This window comes from Panicum hallii, chromosome 7, assembly GCF_002211085.1.
Source record: "Panicum hallii strain FIL2 chromosome 7, PHallii_v3.1, whole genome shotgun sequence".
Lineage (NCBI taxonomy): Eukaryota > Viridiplantae > Streptophyta > Magnoliopsida > Poales > Poaceae > Panicum > Panicum hallii.
Window position 1 is genome coordinate 46,307,509 of NC_038048.1, and position 16,934 is coordinate 46,324,442.

At 51.8% G+C, this 16,934-nt stretch overlaps 3 protein-coding genes across 4 annotated transcripts; 1 reads left to right on the forward strand and 2 right to left on the reverse strand.

Moving 5' to 3' along the window:
- Positions 1–7,172: 7,172 nt before the first annotated feature.
- On the reverse strand, positions 7,173–10,807 carry LOC112899197 (probable protein phosphatase 2C 45). Of its 2 annotated transcripts, none has more exons than XM_025967571.1 (8): positions 10,540–10,807; positions 9,473–9,600; positions 9,268–9,366; positions 9,024–9,179; positions 8,327–8,413; positions 8,155–8,246; positions 7,751–7,825; positions 7,173–7,656 (listed from the first exon to the last, which is right to left on the reverse strand). In XM_025967571.1, exons 1-8 carry the CDS (start codon positions 10,605–10,607, stop codon positions 7,507–7,509), a joined length of 855 nt encoding a protein of 284 aa, XP_025823356.1. In that variant the 5' UTR covers positions 10,608–10,807; the 3' UTR covers positions 7,173–7,506. The 2 variants fall into 2 exon arrangements, with proteins under 2 accessions (XP_025823356.1, XP_025823357.1); XM_025967572.1 differs by having other exon boundaries at positions 9,473–9,596; positions 10,540–10,806.
- Positions 10,808–11,593: 786 nt separating this feature from the next.
- Positions 11,594–12,675, reverse strand: LOC112900897 (BTB/POZ and MATH domain-containing protein 5-like). The gene is made up of 2 exons (XM_025969674.1): positions 12,090–12,675; positions 11,594–11,970 (listed from the first exon to the last, which is right to left on the reverse strand). The coding sequence occupies exons 1-2, from the start codon at positions 12,673–12,675 to the stop codon at positions 11,594–11,596; spliced, it is 963 nt and encodes a 320-aa protein (XP_025825459.1).
- Positions 12,676–14,007: 1,332 nt separating this feature from the next.
- LOC112900898 (BTB/POZ and MATH domain-containing protein 1-like) lies at positions 14,008–15,018 on the forward strand. Its single transcript, XM_025969675.1, has one exon. The coding sequence runs from the start codon at positions 14,008–14,010 to the stop codon at positions 15,016–15,018; it is 1,011 nt and encodes a 336-aa protein (XP_025825460.1).
- Positions 15,019–16,934: the final 1,916 nt, after the last annotated feature.

Sequence of the window (16,934 nt, forward strand, 5' to 3'; positions counted from 1 at the left end):
CCGTGATGCGTTATTTGTGCGAACGCGTGTTAGCTCTCATCTTCATGATAAGGACCGACGGTTTCGCTTAAAATGATGTTAAATTGGGCAGTTCTCACACCGGCCACCGAGCTGCGCCTGTCAAATAATCCTTGTGCTTAGTTTGCTTTGCTTCCTAGATTAGGCGCATGGCGCTCTCTGATGGCTGTGCGCGTTATGGAACACTGACGAGCGCTTTGTTCGCTCAGGTGCGCGTCGTGCGCTGTGATGGAGGTGTGTGGGATGGCATGCATCGAGGAAGGTCGTGGCGCACATGTCGGGGCTCACGTTCCCCATTTCTTCAGCTGTAATCTTTGCTTTATATAGCTAATGATCATACAGAAAAGCTGCCAGTTGGTTGCAGCACAAATCAGAACGTGTCCACCTCGTGTTCGTGTGAGCTGTGTGCGTTCGCTCAGCTGCGCAGAGGCTCGCCGGAGATCATTCCTTAATCTGTATTCCGGCGATCTCTGACAACGTGGTACCGGAGCCCGGTTACGAGTCGGGAGTCCGTCATCACGCAGTACCAGCGGTGGAATCGCGATCGGACGGTTGAGTTCGCCATGTCTCAGCCACCACCGAACACCGACACCAACAATGACGGCAACGGCGGCAGAAACGCTGGTGGCTCCGGCGGCGCCGTCGTGCAGCGGGTAATTCGTGAGGTGGGCGGTGGGACTAGCTACCCCGCGCTCACCAAGACCAACTACTCCGACTGGGCTGCGTTGATGAAGGTGAAGCTCAAGGCGCGGGCGCTCTGGGCGGCGGTTGATCCAGGCGGCGTCGAGCCGCAGGAGGACATGATGGTGATCGACGTCCTGGCGAGTGCGGTCCCGGCGGAGATGGTGTCAAGCATCGCCAACAAGGAGACGGCGAAAGACGCGTGGGACACCATCAAGATCATGCGCGTCGGCGATGAGCGCGTGAGGAAGTCGACACCGCAGCACCTACGCCGGCAATTTGACTTGGCGACGTCGCGCGAGGATGAGAACATCGAGGACTACTCCATGCGGCTGAGCGGCATGGTGGCGCAGCTGGCGACGCTCGGCGTGACGCTGGACGAACCCACGGTGTTGGGCAAGTTCCTCCGGAGCGTGCCAGCGCGGTTCAAGCAGATCGTGGTGGCGATCCAGACGCTGCTCGATGTGTCCACGCTCACACTGGCGGAGGCGACGGGGCGATTGAAGGCAGCCGAGGAGGAGCTGGAGGCGCCGCCGCCGTCGGTCCACCACAACGGCAAGCTATACCTCACGGAGGAGGCTTGGGAGGCGAAGTGGAAGCAGCGAGAAGCAGAGAAGTCGTCAGCCGATGGCGGGAGCGGCGGATCCCGTCGTCGTGGCCGGAAAAGCGGACGCGGTATAGGACGCGGAGGCGACGCGGGAGCAGGCTCGCCTTCTTCCTCTGGGCCGGGAAATGGCATCGGCAAGGTGGGCCGGTACCAGTGCCGGAAATGCGGTAAGACGGGCCACTGGGCGCGTGACTGCAAGTCTAAGCCTAAGAGAGAGCAGGCTAATGTAGCCTAGGAGGAGGAGGCCCTCCTGCTGTTGAGGTCCACGCCGCTCATTCGACGCGGCACTTCCTTGCCGGCTAGATCCACGACGCCACCGCCATCGGCGCCTGCAGCCACCTCGGGCGCGTCATCCCCAGCGTGCTCATGCTCTCCACCTCCACATGTTGCGGGTTCCAGCGCGCCCAAGGCGCTGGCGCAGCAGCTGTCGGTTGCGAGCTCCGGCAGGAGAGTAAATCTGCGGGAGGAGAAGGTGTTTGTACAGCTCAGCGTCAAGGAGGGGCGCAACTCCAAGTCCTGGATCTATGACACCGGGGCCATGAACCATATGACAGGGTCCCGGGCGGCATTCGCAGATCTAGACATGGCGGTGTGCGGGTCGGTGCGATTCGGCGACGACTCCGTGGCGGAAATCGAGGGGCGCGGCACGGTCCTCTTCTTGTGCAAGAATCGTGAGCACCACTCCTTCACTAGCGTCTACTACATTCCGCAGCTCACTGCAAACATCGTGAGCCTGGGCCAACTGGAGGAGGCTGACTACGACATCCATCTCCAGCGAAGCATCATGGAGATTTGGGAGCTTGCTGGGAACCTGCTGGCAAGGATCCCGCGGGCAGGCAACCGGCTGTACGTGCTCAATGTAAATGTGGCACAGCCGGTGTGCCTGGCAGCACGCAGCGAGGAGAGCGCCTGGCGGTGGCACGCCCGGCTTAGCCACATCAACATGGCGGCGCTGCGGAAGATGGCGCGGGAGGAGATGGTCCGCGGACTGCCCACGATCTAGCAGGTGGATCAACTCTGCGAAGCCTGCCTCACCGGCAAGCAGCGGCGCATGACGTTCCCGGACCAGGCACAGTGGCGGGCGGAGCGTGCACTAGAGCTGGTCCACGGGGACTTGTGCGGACCCGTGACGCCGGTGACACCGAGCGGCAACACCTACTTCCCGCTACTCGTCGACGATCGGAGCCGGTACATGTGGCTGGTCCTGCTGCCGTCCAAGGACCGAGCAGTAGCTGCCATCAAGGAGTTCCAGGCGCGCGCGGAGGCGGAGTCCGGCTGCAAACTGCTGGCGCTCCGGACGGATCGTGGTGGCGAGTTCACGTCCAAGGAGTTCATGGAGTACTGCACGGCTGACGGCGTGCACTGGCAGCTGACGGCGTCGTACTCTCCTCAACAGAACGGTGTCGTGGAGCGCCGGAATGCCATGGTGTTCGGCACGGCACGCAGCCGAATGAAGGCGAAGGGGCTGCCGGCCTGGTTTTGTGGGGAGGCGGTGAACACCGCCGTTTACCTCCTGAACTGGGTGCCGATGAAGGCGGTGGAAGGGAAGACCCCGTTCGAGGCATGGTACGGGAAGAAGCCGGCGGTGCACCACTTGAAGACCTTTGGGTGCATCGTGTATGTCAAGAACACAGCACCGCACCTGAAGAAGATGGAGGATCGTGGCCGCAAGATGATCTTGAAAGTACGCCTAGAGGGGGGGTGAATAGGCGATCGTCGCTTAAAACCTGCACACAAAAATCTCAGCCCGATGCTGCCTGGCGGACTGTCCGCTGGGAGTGTCCGCTGGGCACTTCCAACGTCCGCTGGAAGGTCTCGGGAATGGAATGCAATCTTTCGAAGAATAAAACTTGTATACCAAAATCCACTTGAATAGAAAGACTCTAATACCTGTAAGGAACACTAAATGTGGAAGCAATCTAGCTCAAAGTAAGTACACAAGTAGATCGGGTAAGAATACTAGACAAAGGTAGGAATAACAAAAACACTAGAATGAAGTAAGATAATCAAGCACAAAAGACACGAGATTTTCACCCGAGGTTCAAATCCACTCAAGGATTCTACGTCCCCGTTGAGGAGTCCACAAAGGACCGAGTTCCTCTCAACCCTTTCCTCTCTCAAGCAACCACAAAGGTCAAACTTGAGCTTTTCACTAGCAACAAGGGTAATACAAACTTCTCAATCCAACCACACCACGAGTTGGTTGTTCTTGAGCACCTCTAACCGTCTAGGAGCCAAGCTCCAAGAGTAATAGATGTGGAAAGCGATGGAGAGAGCCAAGAGATGCCCAAGAGAGGTGAATCTCTTGGGAAGAACTTGAATCTTGCTTGAATCTTGCTCAAACCAAACCCTAGACCAAAGATTTGGAGTGGGGAAGCTAGGGTTTCACTTTGGGGAGCTTTGGAGTGCTTAGAATGTGCTTGAGATGCGATTTCACAGGTTAGGCAAGAGTGTTTAACGTTTGGGTGCGTGGGGGGTATAAATAGTGCCTCACAAAAACTAGCCGTTAGGCTATTTTTAGTGACCTGGCGGACTGTCCGCCAGGAGCTCTCGGATGTAGGCTGATTTTAGAGCCCTGGCGGACTGTCCGCCAGGCCTGGCGGACTGTCCGCCAGGAGCTCTCGGATTTGGATAATTTGCTACAAGGCTTACACTCCGGATTTGATTTATTGGTGATCTTCCACACACTTTCCACATCTCCCTTAATAGTACGGTATACCTAAACTCAAGAAAACACAAAACAAATAAATTTCTCCGCTTGCAACTCTTTTCTTGATCCGGTACCGTTCTCCAACTTTGAATAATCGTCAAGATTCACTCCTTTTCTTTTCTCCTTTTTGGTTTCTTTGACCCCTGCTCATTATACTCAATTGAAATATTAGATACTCATTTAGGTTATTATTAATCACCAAAATAGGTCATTAGGCCTAGATGCACTTTCAGATCTTCGTCGGGTACGAGCGCGGGTCCAAGGCATATCGGGCCTACGATCCGACGGCGAAGCGCGTGCATGTGACGCGCAATGTGGTGTTCGACGAGGCCGTGCAGTGGGACTGGCCAGGAGGCAGCGAGACCAGCACTGGTGCGGATCACGACGGCAACGACACTTTCACTGTCCAGTACAGGGTGGTGCCGGGACAAGAAGGCGTGGAGGATGCAGTACCTGTTACCCCAGACGGTGGGATGGAGCCAGGAACACCACCAACGATGCCTGCGGCGGCGGAGCCAACTTCCCCGCTTGTTCAATTCGCCACGCCGCCCGCTGAGGTCGACAAGGAGCTGGACGCCGACCACGACAAGGAAGCGCCACTTCATTTTTGCATGGTGGACAACGTGATCGGCACTGCCACACCACCTGGCTACGTCGTGCGTGATCTGGGCGGCGGGCAACTCTTCACTATGAGTGCGGGGGAGCCCGGATCGCTCGCCCAGGCAGAGCAAGACCCAAGCTGGCGTCAAGCGATGGAGGAGGAATTACGCGCCATCGAGGAGAACCGCACCTAGACGCTCACTGAACTGCCTCTTGGCCGGCGCGCCATTAGGCTCGAGTGGGTGTTCAAGGTCAAGAAGGACGAGCATGGTGCTGTGGTGCGGCACAAGGCGCGGCTCGTTGTCAAGGGCTATGCACAGCGCCAAGGAATCGACTACGACGAGGTGTCTGCGCGGGTGGCGCGCATGGAGGTTGTGCGGCTACTCCTGGCATTGGCGGCACAAGAAAGATGGCAAGTGCACCATATGGACGTCAAGACGGCGTTCTTGAATGGCGACCTCCAGGAGGAGGTGTATGTGCAACAAGCGCCCGGTTTTGCTCAACCTGGGCAGGAACACAAGGTATATCGACTGCACAAAGCTCTTTACGGTTTACATCAAGCTTCCCGTGCATGGAAACAGAAACTGGATGAACAATCGGGTGTTCTGGGGTTCATGAGATGCCCATCTGAGCATGCCATTTACTGCCGAGGAGGAGGTGCTAAGAGACTGGCTGTAGGAGTGTATGTGGATGATCTCGTGATCACAGGCACTAGCAGCAGCAGCATCTAGAAGTTCAAGCCTGAGATGACCAAGGTGTTCAAGATGAGTGACCTTGGGTTGCTATCTTATTGCCTAGGGATTGAGGTGAAACAGGATGAAGCTGGAATCAGTCTGTCTCAAGGGAGCTATGCAGGGAAGATTCTTGAGAAGTGTGGACTGGAGGATTGCAATCCATGTAGAGTGCCAATGGATGCCAAGCTGAAATTAAGCAAGTGAAGCAACAACCCTAGAGTAAATGCCACTGATTACAGAAGCTTAGTTGGAAGCTTAAGATTCCTGGTTAACACTCGACCTGATTTGGCCTTTTCAGTTGGGTATGTGAGCAGGTTTATGGAGGAGCCCCATGAGGAGCATCTTGCAGCTGTGAAGCAAATCATGGGATACATAGCTGGGACAAGAAATTGGGGCCTGTTCTATGCAAGGAGAAATGGACGAAGTGATCGGCTGCTGGGCTATAGTGACAGTGATGTGGCTGGCGATGTGGATGGCAGAAAGAGCACTTCTGGAATCCTTTTCTTCCTTGGGAGGAGTCCAAACAGTCGGCAATCAGCAAAGCAGAAGGTAGTGGCTTTATCAAGTTGTGAAGCTGAGTATATAGCCGCCACCACTGGTGCCTGTCAAGCTGTCTGGTTGCCACAGTTGGTCGCTGAAATCAGGAACTCAGCGGTAAGTAAACCAGTGCTAAGGGTGGACAACAAGTCTGCCATCTCATTGATAAAAAACCCAATGCATCACGACCGGTCCAAGCATATAGATACAAGATTTCATCTGATCCGGGAGTATGCAAACTTAGGGCAAATTGAGGTGAGGTTCATCAGCACTCAGGAGCAGCTAGGTGACATTGTGACTAAACCACTCGGCAAGGTCAAGTTCCAGGAACTCTGCACCAAAATTGGCCTTCAATCTGTGTAAGTAGTAAATGCACAAGTCTTAGGAGGAGATTTGTCAAATAATCCTTGTGCTTAGTTTGCTTTGCTTCCTAGATTAGGCGCATGGCTCTCTCTGATGGCTGTGCGCGTTATGGAGCACTGACGAGCGCTTTGTTCGCTCGGGTGCGCATCGTGCGCTGTGATGGAGGTGTGTGGGATGGCATGCATCGAGGAAGGTCGTGGCGCACATGTCGGGGCTCACGTTCCCCGTTTCTTCAGCTGTAATCTTTGCTTTATATAGCTAATGATCATACAGAAAAGCTGCCAGTTGGTTGCAGCACAAACCAGAACGTGTCCACCTCGTGCTCGTGTGAGCTGTGTGTGTTCGCTCAGCTGCGCAGAGGCTCGCCGGAGATCATTCCTTTATCTGTATTCCGGCGATCTCTGACAGCGCCATGGTTTCGATCGCCTTCGGGTGGACGGCGCTGCGGACGGCGCGTGGTCCGACATCGGAGAGAGCAGCGGAGAAGCTAGCGACTGAACAAGATAGCCATGCTGCTCTACTAGCCTGTGCTATAAGCGCAGGTGTATCAGGGGAAAAGAATAAACAGAGTTGCCTCTGGCAGTTCACCAAGCATGTATACCTGTGTGGCTTGCCCTGTAACAAAAACTCTATGTACCTTGCTCTGTGCACAGAAATATGTAATCAGGTTCGGACGGGTAAGAGTTGAAATTGTGGACTGATTTGCTGTCCAAACAAGCCTGCAATGACTGATGGCAGACTTGGGATAGTAGCCGGATAACAAGGGAAAGGGACAGCCTAAACACATCCGGCTATCCTCGCTCTCCCCCTTTTCCGACCAACACGAGACAACAAATCAGCCTAAACTGAAGCTGGGCAACACACATATAGGGAGATCTGAGCCACTTGCTCGCTACAGAAAGGGGTACATAATGGAGCAAGATTAAAAGAGCACCGTGAAAGATTTGTCTGCAGCAATTCACTTCCAAAAGGGGAAACTGATGGAGACGTTCAAAAGTCTCCACACATCGTGTTTTTTCCACAACAATACAACACTATCGTCAAACCCGACATCCACTGGGACGAAACTACGGTGAACGACGGCCAGCAAACTTATTGTTTAACCTAATAAGGTACACACATTTCCCGGTAACTCCCATCAGTCATCAGAATACACGTATCCTAGCTTCACCATTTCTCCATTTAACCTTGGAACATCAATCAACGCATGTAATATCATAGCACACCACTGCATAGGGTATTTTTACTGCTTTGCTTTAAGCATATCCACTACTACCTTGCCCATGCAAGAAGCGCACAACGACACAGGTTATGTTGTCACTGCTCTCCCTCTTGTAGGCCTCCTGCAGGAGCTTCTTTGCAGCTTCTTCCGGGTCCTGAATGGATCTGGTCAATGCGACAGCTTCCTGCATGCCAAACATTGTAAACGGGTGGTACTGAGCAAAATAATACAGTAATTGACAATCATATATTCTGATGCTTTGTACTTCCTTAAATTACCTCGTTAGAGACCACATCCCAGAGCCCATCACTTGCAAGGATGAGAAACTCAAGTGTGTCATCGACAACTTCCTCCTATGACCCACCAAAGCATTACAAAACACATCCATCGAATTTTCAAGTGCATATAAATGATAGAGGCACCCAAAAAACATGACTAAGTGAGAACAATACTTCTGCAGGACAGAAAATGACTTCTACTGCAGGTTTGTGTGATCAACAAAATCAAAATTGATGGAAAATTCATGTTAAACATTTACCACCAAACACCTAGATGGCACAATGCCAACTAGATTTGTGCAAACAATGGCATAGCTCGAAGATGATTACTTACGTAAATACATATGCATTTTGGGAGGAGAGTAAGTGACAAAACAAATATTGAAATGTCCAAGATTACGTACTCGGATCTCCGGATCCACAACTACATATTGCTTTAAGAGTTTGTCACCGAAAGCACGTGAAACCGCAAGTACACCACCAACACGCCATGTTCCTGCAGAGCAAAGCACAGTCATTAGGAGGAGAATCAAATTCCATCAAGAAACTAAGAAGAGAATGCAATGACTGGTGTACCTGCCCACATCACAAAACCTCCAGCATCTTCAATACGTTGCCGCTCATCTGTCTGATCAGGCTTGTGATCTTTTGAAACAGCAACAGCTGCAAAAACCAGCAGAACACATCGAGTTAAGAAGTGACTAAATGTGTTACCACTGAGGAACTGATGCAGATTATTTCTATTAGTCAACACATGCTGAATCTTGGTTATAGCCTACCTTAGCATAATAATGCAAACAAGGCAAAATGTCTAAAAAAAATCATCGTATTGTACTATCACCAAAACTTACAAGCAAGCATGCATTTTAGCAAGATAAGAGTATAAGACAAATGAAGCCAAATTTGGACCTTTAGGAAATGTCTAAAAAAAATCATATTTTGGTATGTATCAGCTAAATTCTACAACCAAGCATCAACAAAGCAAAAAAGGATGCATTATATTATCATCCATATTCCATAATAATGAAAAGTCATAACAAGTCCAGCTACTTATAACCAACATCAAGAGCATCACAAAACTAAAACTGAAATGTAACGCACTATATTGTACTTGAAGTAAATTGATGGAAAACCACTGAAGATTGTACCTTGTTTTTTTGTTCTACTATTTTCACGAAAGAAGTTTTAGAGGAAAGCAAATTGTCTCTGGTAACTATATTAAGGAAAAGCAACAAGGTGATTTGAAGAGCAGGCACAGTGAAGTCTTCATTACCATTTCCACCCCTGCAAATGATAGCCCTAGAGTCCCCGACATTTGCGACAAAGAGACGATCACCGACAAGAACAGCAGTTGATGCAGTCGACCCACATTGATTTTGACTACTGTCAGATTCTAAGAATTCACTGTCGGTGCTTTTATAAGCATCATCTGCAATAATACCACCATGCAAACTCTGCTGATTGAATTCACACAATTTAGCAATTGATGTTAGTGGAAAAGAGAACAAAAGAATTACCTATAGCGACTTTGGTATCACTCATGAACTTTGGATGCCTAAGAAGATGGCTGAACAGGTTTTCTTTAACATACTCTGCTACTTTAGCACCACCATGACCTACACAGATAAACCATACACTATGGGGTCAGAAAAAACTACAACATATGAAAATTATGCTCAAATTATTTAAATTAAATTATGCTCAATTGAGAGAAATCCATACCGTCAAAAACTCCAAAAAGGCCAACTATCTGACCATCTACACAGTCAATCTTTGTTTCATAGAAGTCTTCCATGGAAGCCCTTTTACCAGGGGAACTTGCATAACCATAGCTAAATTTACCATTCTGGCTGGCAGAAAAATAAATGAGAAACACTGAGCCAATAGGTAATACAATTACAAAGTGACAGTCCACTGAATTGATTTTTGGCTAAGACAAGGTACTATAATCCCTGGAGATCACAGAGTACAATTAAGCTGTCATTCCAATAACTGCAGTTACGGTATTTTGAAAAGCTATAACTGGATGAACTCTTGCCATGTAGGGCTACAACAGAAATGAGCTAATGTCTTATATTACAACAAACTGTCATGGCAAGTTCATAAGTAAGATCTCACACCAGATTCATAGAACAATGGAATTTTCTCTACAATCCATTAACTTGATTGATCTGAACTGATGGAATATATGAATGCTTAAATATTCTCTTATGTTATCATTCCTACATAAAATCCACACTTGGAATGCCAATTTTTTCGGCCGTTTGGAATAACATGTTTCTGCCCAAGTTTTTTTGAGGCCAGCATGATGAGCTTAAACTAGTTTTTTCAGCTATTAGCCCAGTTTGCAGCATTGATGTATACTTTGGCCTTGTGAGTTCTGGCCCCTTGGGAAAGTGCTTCTCGGATGTTCTACTGAATCGATAGAGACAGTCACATGCCTACAGCCAGATTAGCTCATTTAGGTAACAAAGTAAGTTTAGGCCATACCATTTTAAACTGATCATTTCAGCTTCGAGCTAAAACACATGTCTGCTCATAACAGCGAGGAAGCCCTCACCATTGGTTATGCGGAATTCGTGTGATGCATCAAGCAAAGTATCCCAGAAACTACACGCGACATGTCAACACATTCATACGAAACTAATCCCCAGCCAGGCTGAGACAGACGAGCACACTCCACCAAAGTAATTTACGAATTGAAGCTCCCATGTCATAATTCGAGCAGATAGGACATGGATCAAACAAAAACCATGGGGCGAGAGAGCGGTTCAGAGAATCGTCACCACCTGAGGCCGCCGCCGCTGACGGGCGATCCATCGGTGGGGTGGCCGATCACGGTGCTCAGGTACCCCATCCCCCGCGGATCACCGGCGGGGACGACGAGCCCGGTCGAATCAAGCAGCTGGGAGCCACGAATCGGCGCTCCAACGCGTCAGGTCTGGGGGATTTGGGAGGAGCGGAAACGGGAGGGGAGGAGGACGGGGCGGCGACGGGGTTGGCACATTTCTAGTGGAAAACTCCAGCTCGCTCGTCGGGGATTTTGCGGTTAGGCCCTCGCGCTAGCGGAATATAAGATCTCGCTTTTGGATGAGGTGCCGTGCGAGCGGCGAGGCCGAGGTGCTCTTTTCACGTGACCGAACATGGCTGGCTTCGGCCTTGTGCCCGATTGCAGCCTGATCCTTCCAGAACATCGAGGGCGGATCGCCGCGTGTCGCAGCTCGATTCGGCGGCTTCCGTTCCGTCCCCCAGCTCGTTTCTGTTCCGTGTCGCAGCCGTCCACCGGGAACTACGGGACGTTGCGCCGCTCGTATGTCCGCCTCCATCCGATGCAGCATCCCATGCCATGTCATCCGCTGTCAGTTGACACGCATTGGTGCGATTTTTTTGTACGATGTGCACGGAAAACAAGTTGCCAAATCGTGAAACACAAGATAAACAAAGCTGCTGACAATTTTTCTGACCAAAACAATTGCACAAGACTAGGGAGTATTTGATTCCACAAACTAAACTTTAATCTTTATCACATCAAATGATTGTTACTAATTAGACTATATATAAAACTAATTGCACATATGGAGACTTATTCGTTAGACGAATTTATTAAAACTAATTAATCCATCATTAGCATATGTTTACTGTAGCACCATATTGTTAAATATGGTCGAATTAGGCTACGTCTATACAATTAGTTTTATAATTAATTTATGTTTGATACTCTAAATAGTAACCAAACCTTTGATGTGATAGGGTTAGTCACGGGAACCAAACACCCTCTAACCAACTATATACACGCTAAATTGTAAGATAAAATTTTTGCAAAGAAAAAACCTGCAAGACAAACTAGTAATTCCTCTGCTTGCTCTCGATTTCCCTGACGATGTGGGGGCAGGTCGCCCTGAGCCGGTCGAACCCCTCGGTTCCCTTCACGTGCTCCCACACGTGGTCCGGCGTGGCGTACTGGACGCAGGCGACCTCGAGCAGCCGGAGGTCGTACCTGACCGCCGTCGACAGGATGTCTGCCACCGTGAACGGGTCACGAACGAGCACAGCCACTGCTCGCACCGGTGCTTCAGCCTCCCCACCTCGTACCTCTCCGCGGCGAAGAGCATGGCCTCCACCGCCTCGTCCGTCGGCTCCACGTAGCTCATGTCCGGCAGCTGGTCCGTGTACACCACGTGCAGCAGCGCCTCGAACGCCTGCGCCGTCATCTCCTCCTCCTCGACGTTGATGTGCCGCCAGGGGTGCTTCTCCGGGTTGTCGATGAGCTCCCGCACCTCCTCCTGGAACACCGGCGACCGCGCCAAGAGGATGCACGTGTGCGCCCGGAAGGTGGTGCCGCCGGCGGCGTACGTGATGTCCGAGCCCTCCTGGCTGTTGAGGAGCCCCAGGAAGTCCGAGGACCGGGTGTCCGGCGGGACGGCGATCGCCGGCGCCTCGGCGAGGAGCGGGGACGGCGGCTTCCCCTTGAACACGCCGAGCCTGCACCGGACGATCAGGCGGTCGTTCCTCATCTGCCGGGCGGACTGGAGCTCCGCCGCCGCGCGCTGGAAGCCGAGGTGCTCCGAGTTGCTCGCGTTGTCGTCGAACGTCCCCCTCACCTTGGCGGACTTGTGGTTGCCGGCCTCCGCAAAGTTCACCAGCTCGAACGCGAACTCCGCCGTCGTCTCCCGCTCGCCGGACCTCCCGCGGGCGAGGAAGAAGGATACGCTGCCTTCGCTGCCGCTGTCGTGCCCGTTGGGGTACACCTTGATGTACCAGTTGCTCCCTCCGACGCGGAACTGGACGGAGCGCACGCACTCGCCGCGCGCAAGCGACGCCTTCTTCTCCGAGAAGCGGCTGATCGCGAGCGTACGGGACCCCGTCACGACCTCCGGCGCGGCGGTGGACGTGGACGCCGCGTCCGTGTCGACAGCAACGTCCATTGCAAACCTTTCGATCAACGACGGCGTGGCGACTAGATCGTCGTCGTCGTCGTCACCCTTGGCCGTGCGCCTCCACGGGAACACCGATGGCGGCTTTGCCAAGGCGCCGATGGTCAGAGTGCACCTGACCGTGACGGTGTCGTCGTCGCAAACGCACGACGAGGCCTCCAGCTCCCGCGCCTCCTGGCGAGCTCGACGTAGCCCCTGCTGAACTCGCCGTCGCTCATAGCCAACGTCCTCGTCTTGGCGGTGGCGTCGTCGAAGACGGCGCTCTCGCCTCTCCTGTCCAGGATCTCGATCGTCACCCCGGTGTTGTAGAAGCAGAAGGGCTCCGTGCGGCACTTGACGAAGACGGCGACGAAGTCCCGCGTGGCGGGGCTGAAGCCGGCGGGGTACAGCTTGATGCGCCACGAGCGGCCATGGAAGTCGAAGGGCTTGGACCTCAGCGCCTCTCCCGGCCGCAGGTGCGCCGCCGCCTTGGAGTAGTTAGAGAAGGTGTAGACTCGGGTCGCCGTCAGCGTCTTGATCGCGGGGCCCCGCGAGGCCGCTGCACGCAGCGGAGAGTTTTTGGATGCCATTGGTACAGTTCAATAGCGGTGACGCCCTGCCGTGTCCCGTGTATATATATACCAGGGAAGCTTGTCCATCCCGGACGCGAGCTAAGTTACAGTGTCCATGTCCATTATGCAATGTCACCTACAGTTTAGATGTAAATTAAAATAAAAGTATTCTTGTCCATTCCGTATGCGAGCCAAGTTAGTGTCCATATGCATACATATAGTTCAGATGCGAATTGAAACAAAAGTGTTTTGTTTAAATAGGAGCCATGTTCGACTCTGATCCGGCTCCATTTTTTGCTGAGAACAAAAAAAATATATATTTCTCTCAGTAGATGTTTGTCTCTCTGCTATAAGCTAGCCCTTTGCATTGAATTAAAATATGTGTGCAAATTATACTAGTATTTTTTTTTGGTGGGTACAAGTTGTATCCTAATTGACACGTAATCCGCTGGAATTATTTTAGCACCGAGGGCATTTAATTTGTACCACTCGAATCCGATTGTATATTCCAAACGACCCGTAATCGATTCGCTGCGGCATTTAATTTATACCACTCGGATTCAATTGTATATTCTTATAAAATACTGTATGAACCCTAGCTATAGTCTCCCGTTTGTTATATGATCCGACTCATATATCCCGCCGATGATTTCGCCGTTCATCCAGAACTGCTTACGAGATATCGACGGATAGATTCTCCGCGTGAGGCGGGCGGGCGTGACCAATCCAAACACATCCCTAGCTAGCTAGGGAACCCTACGTCAACCGATCGATGGGTTGCTGCCTCTCGGCGGCCGACGCCGGCGGCGAGCTGCACACCGTGTCCGGCACTCACCAGTTCACGATCCGGGCTTACAGCCAGACCAAGGGCATCGGCTCCGGCAAGTCCATCCTCTCCCGCTACTTCACCGTCGACGGCCGCACGTGGTACGTCCGGTTCTACCCCGACGGCTACCACCCCAACTCGGTGTTCGTCGCCTTCTACCTGCAGACGCTCTACAAGCCGCACTGCCGCGCCGTCCGCGCCGGCTTCACCTTCCAGCTCCTCAAGCCCGACGGCACCGTCGCCTACTCGCGGCGCTCCGACCGGCCCTGCAGCTTCGACAGGCGCTGCAACAGCTGGGGCTTCCGCGTGTTCGTCACCCGCGAGGCCCTCGAGGGCCCGGAGCTGGGCGTCCTCCACGAGGACTCCATCAAGGTGCGCTGCACCGTGGATGTCGTGAACAGCTGCTGGAAGAACCGCGGCGGCGGCGGCGATGATCGTTGGGCCAGCGTCGCCGGCGGTGCGATGGCGCCCCAGTCGGACTTCGCCGCGAACGCCATGCGGTTCCTCAAGAGCGGCAGGGCGCCGTTCGACGTCAAGTTCTCCGTGGGCGGCAGGGTCTTCGAGGCGCACGGGCTGGTGGTCGCGGCGCAGTCCGAGTGGTTCGCGACGGCGCTCTACGGGCACGGCGGGGAGGAGAGGTGGGCGGAGGCGGGGCTCCCGTGCGTGGCCATCTCGGGCACGAGCCCGGAGGCGTTCGAGGGCGTGCTCCACTACATCTACCACGACGAGCTGCCGGAGGAGCTGATCAAGGCCCACGGCGAGGCCGCCATGACGCGGCAGCTGTTCGAGGCCGCGGACATGTTCCTCATCGAGAGGATGAAGCAGATGTGCGCGGGCCGGTTGCGCCGCTTCATCAAGGATGACACGGTGCGGGGCATCATGGACCTGGCGCAGGCGCACTCCTGCAAGGAGCTCGAGCAGGCCTGCCGCACTTTCTTGGGCCGCCGTAGGCCTTAGTGTTACAAACAAAGCTCCAGTTTTGTAGCTAGATGTATTTTGGTGCTAGTTTTATGTGTGTGAATTGGCATGTCAACAATTTCTTCTTTTTATAAGAAGCAGGTCATACGTTTTGCTAACTCAAGGCACTGGGTCCGTTTGGTTGGAGCCTGCAGACATCTGTGCAGCCAGACACTCAGACAGCGATCTTCCCCCTAGGTCGACGAAATCACGCGCTTGATGGGTAGTAATTCTAATATGATCCGTGGAGGGAGACATCAAATGAAGAAATTAGCACTGGAGGAATATGTCACACCCGATTTATAAGAACATAAATCGAGCAATCATATATGCGCCAGGATCAAGTCACGCATATATACAACAGATTATCAAGATATCACAACACATGTCACGAATAAAAGCGTATAAATTAATAAATGAATATCTTTATTACAACTGAATCAAGAATCAGTTCAAGGAATGCGGAAGCGTAAAAGAGATACATGAAAAGCTGGGCGCCACAGGGACGTCGACTGGGAGACAAACGCCTAGAAGTGGTCGAAGCCGCTGACGTAATCCTCCACGTTGCCGGGCACTGAGCAGCAGTCGAAGATATCCGAAATAGAACAGAAGAGTAGAGAGCCAAGTGTGAGTACAAACTCGTACTCAACAAGTATAACACGAGCATGAGGCTCTAAGGTTAGCTGACTCAACTGCATTAGCTTTTAATCTTGGCAAATTTTATTAATGCTAATTACTACAAGTGGATGAGTTACCATAACCTAAATTTCACAAGAATTAATCAATATTAATTAAGAACTACTGAGAACCACCAACCAAAACCACCCGGGGAATCTTCCTCGTCAAAGGTTGATAACCCCACTAATCAGACGGAGGATCTGGGCCGCTCATGACTGTGAGCACAGCTGATATATCAGTTTTACACTCTCGAGAGGTTGCACAACTTTACCCACAAGTCGTGAGCTACGCTAGTTGTTCATCACACTTCCTTAGGTGAGATGGCTAGCAAGCACACTACGAGACCGTTACAAAGAATCACGTTGGTAAGGTGTAACCGCTAAGGATTCTGGATCAGCGACGATGGGGCCCACCTCCGGGGGTACAAGACACACAGCACAGACCAAGCCGGAGGAGCAGGGACCATTGAAGCTTACCACCCTCTTGCCCACGCAGGTAAGTTACCCCTGAACCAAAATGACCTAATTAGTAAGTCAAGACCGTCCCATTCCAGTCTTGTGGTTGCGCGGTTGTCCCAGGTTGTCGCTCTATGAACCGGTCCTTATGGAGAGTGGCCAACCAAGCACTAAGCACCGTGCTGGCCCCCTAAACCATGTTTCTAACAAAAACATCTTTTAAGGAGACGTGAGCCACTCAAGCACACAGCACAGAGGGTCACTCTCAGGATTAAGTTGCATAAGACCATTAATCAAATTTAATTAAAAGGGACCCAGTGTGTTATAGCGCAGCAGCCTAGCACAACTAACCAAAATGCAACCCAAAGGATATATATATAGGATATAAAGTGGCTAGGAAAGTCCTTATAGGTATACAGTATTAAAATGCAGTATGAACTTGTATTAAAAAGTGATAGGAGGTTCATGTTATACTTGCCTTCCTCGTACTCTCCTGGCTGCTGCTCAAACTGCTCAGAAGATGGCGGCTCCTGGTACTGGTCCAAAGGTTCCGCGTCTACTCACGATCATCAAGCATAGTCCAGACATACACACATGCACAAACCATAGCAAACTATAAGAAAACAGTACACCAATACAATAGAACAGCGCATGGAACTAGCCTAGAACTAATCTACGCGTTACAACGATCGCGTGGATATAAAGAACACCTAAAACGGAGCTAAAACGTGAAAACTACGCTTAAAACAGGATCCAGGGACTTATTTGTAAGAAAAACAGAGC

Excerpts from the sequence above, each read along its gene's own strand:
- LOC112900897 (XM_025969674.1), bottom strand. The coding sequence starts at position 12,675 with ATGGACGTTGCTGTCGACACGGACGCGGCGTCCACGTCCACCGCCGCG. Across the intron at positions 11,971-12,089 it reads CATCACGTACGCCGCCGGCG|GAGGAGGAGATGACGGCGCA; the intron begins GCACCACCTTCC and ends ATCAACGTCGAG.
- LOC112900898 (XM_025969675.1), top strand. The coding sequence starts at position 14,008 with ATGGGTTGCTGCCTCTCGGCGGCCGACGCCGGCGGCGAGCTGCACACC.
- LOC112899197 (XM_025967571.1), bottom strand. The coding sequence starts at position 10,607 with ATGGGGTACCTGAGCACCGTGATCGGCCACCCCACCGATGGATCGCCC. Across the intron at positions 7,826-8,154 it reads TTGTGGATCCGGAGATCCGA|GAGGAAGTTGTCGATGACAC; the intron begins GTACGTAATCTT and ends GGTGGGTCATAG. Across the intron at positions 7,657-7,750 it reads GGGATGTGGTCTCTAACGAG|GAAGCTGTCGCATTGACCAG; the intron begins GTAATTTAAGGA and ends TTTGGCATGCAG.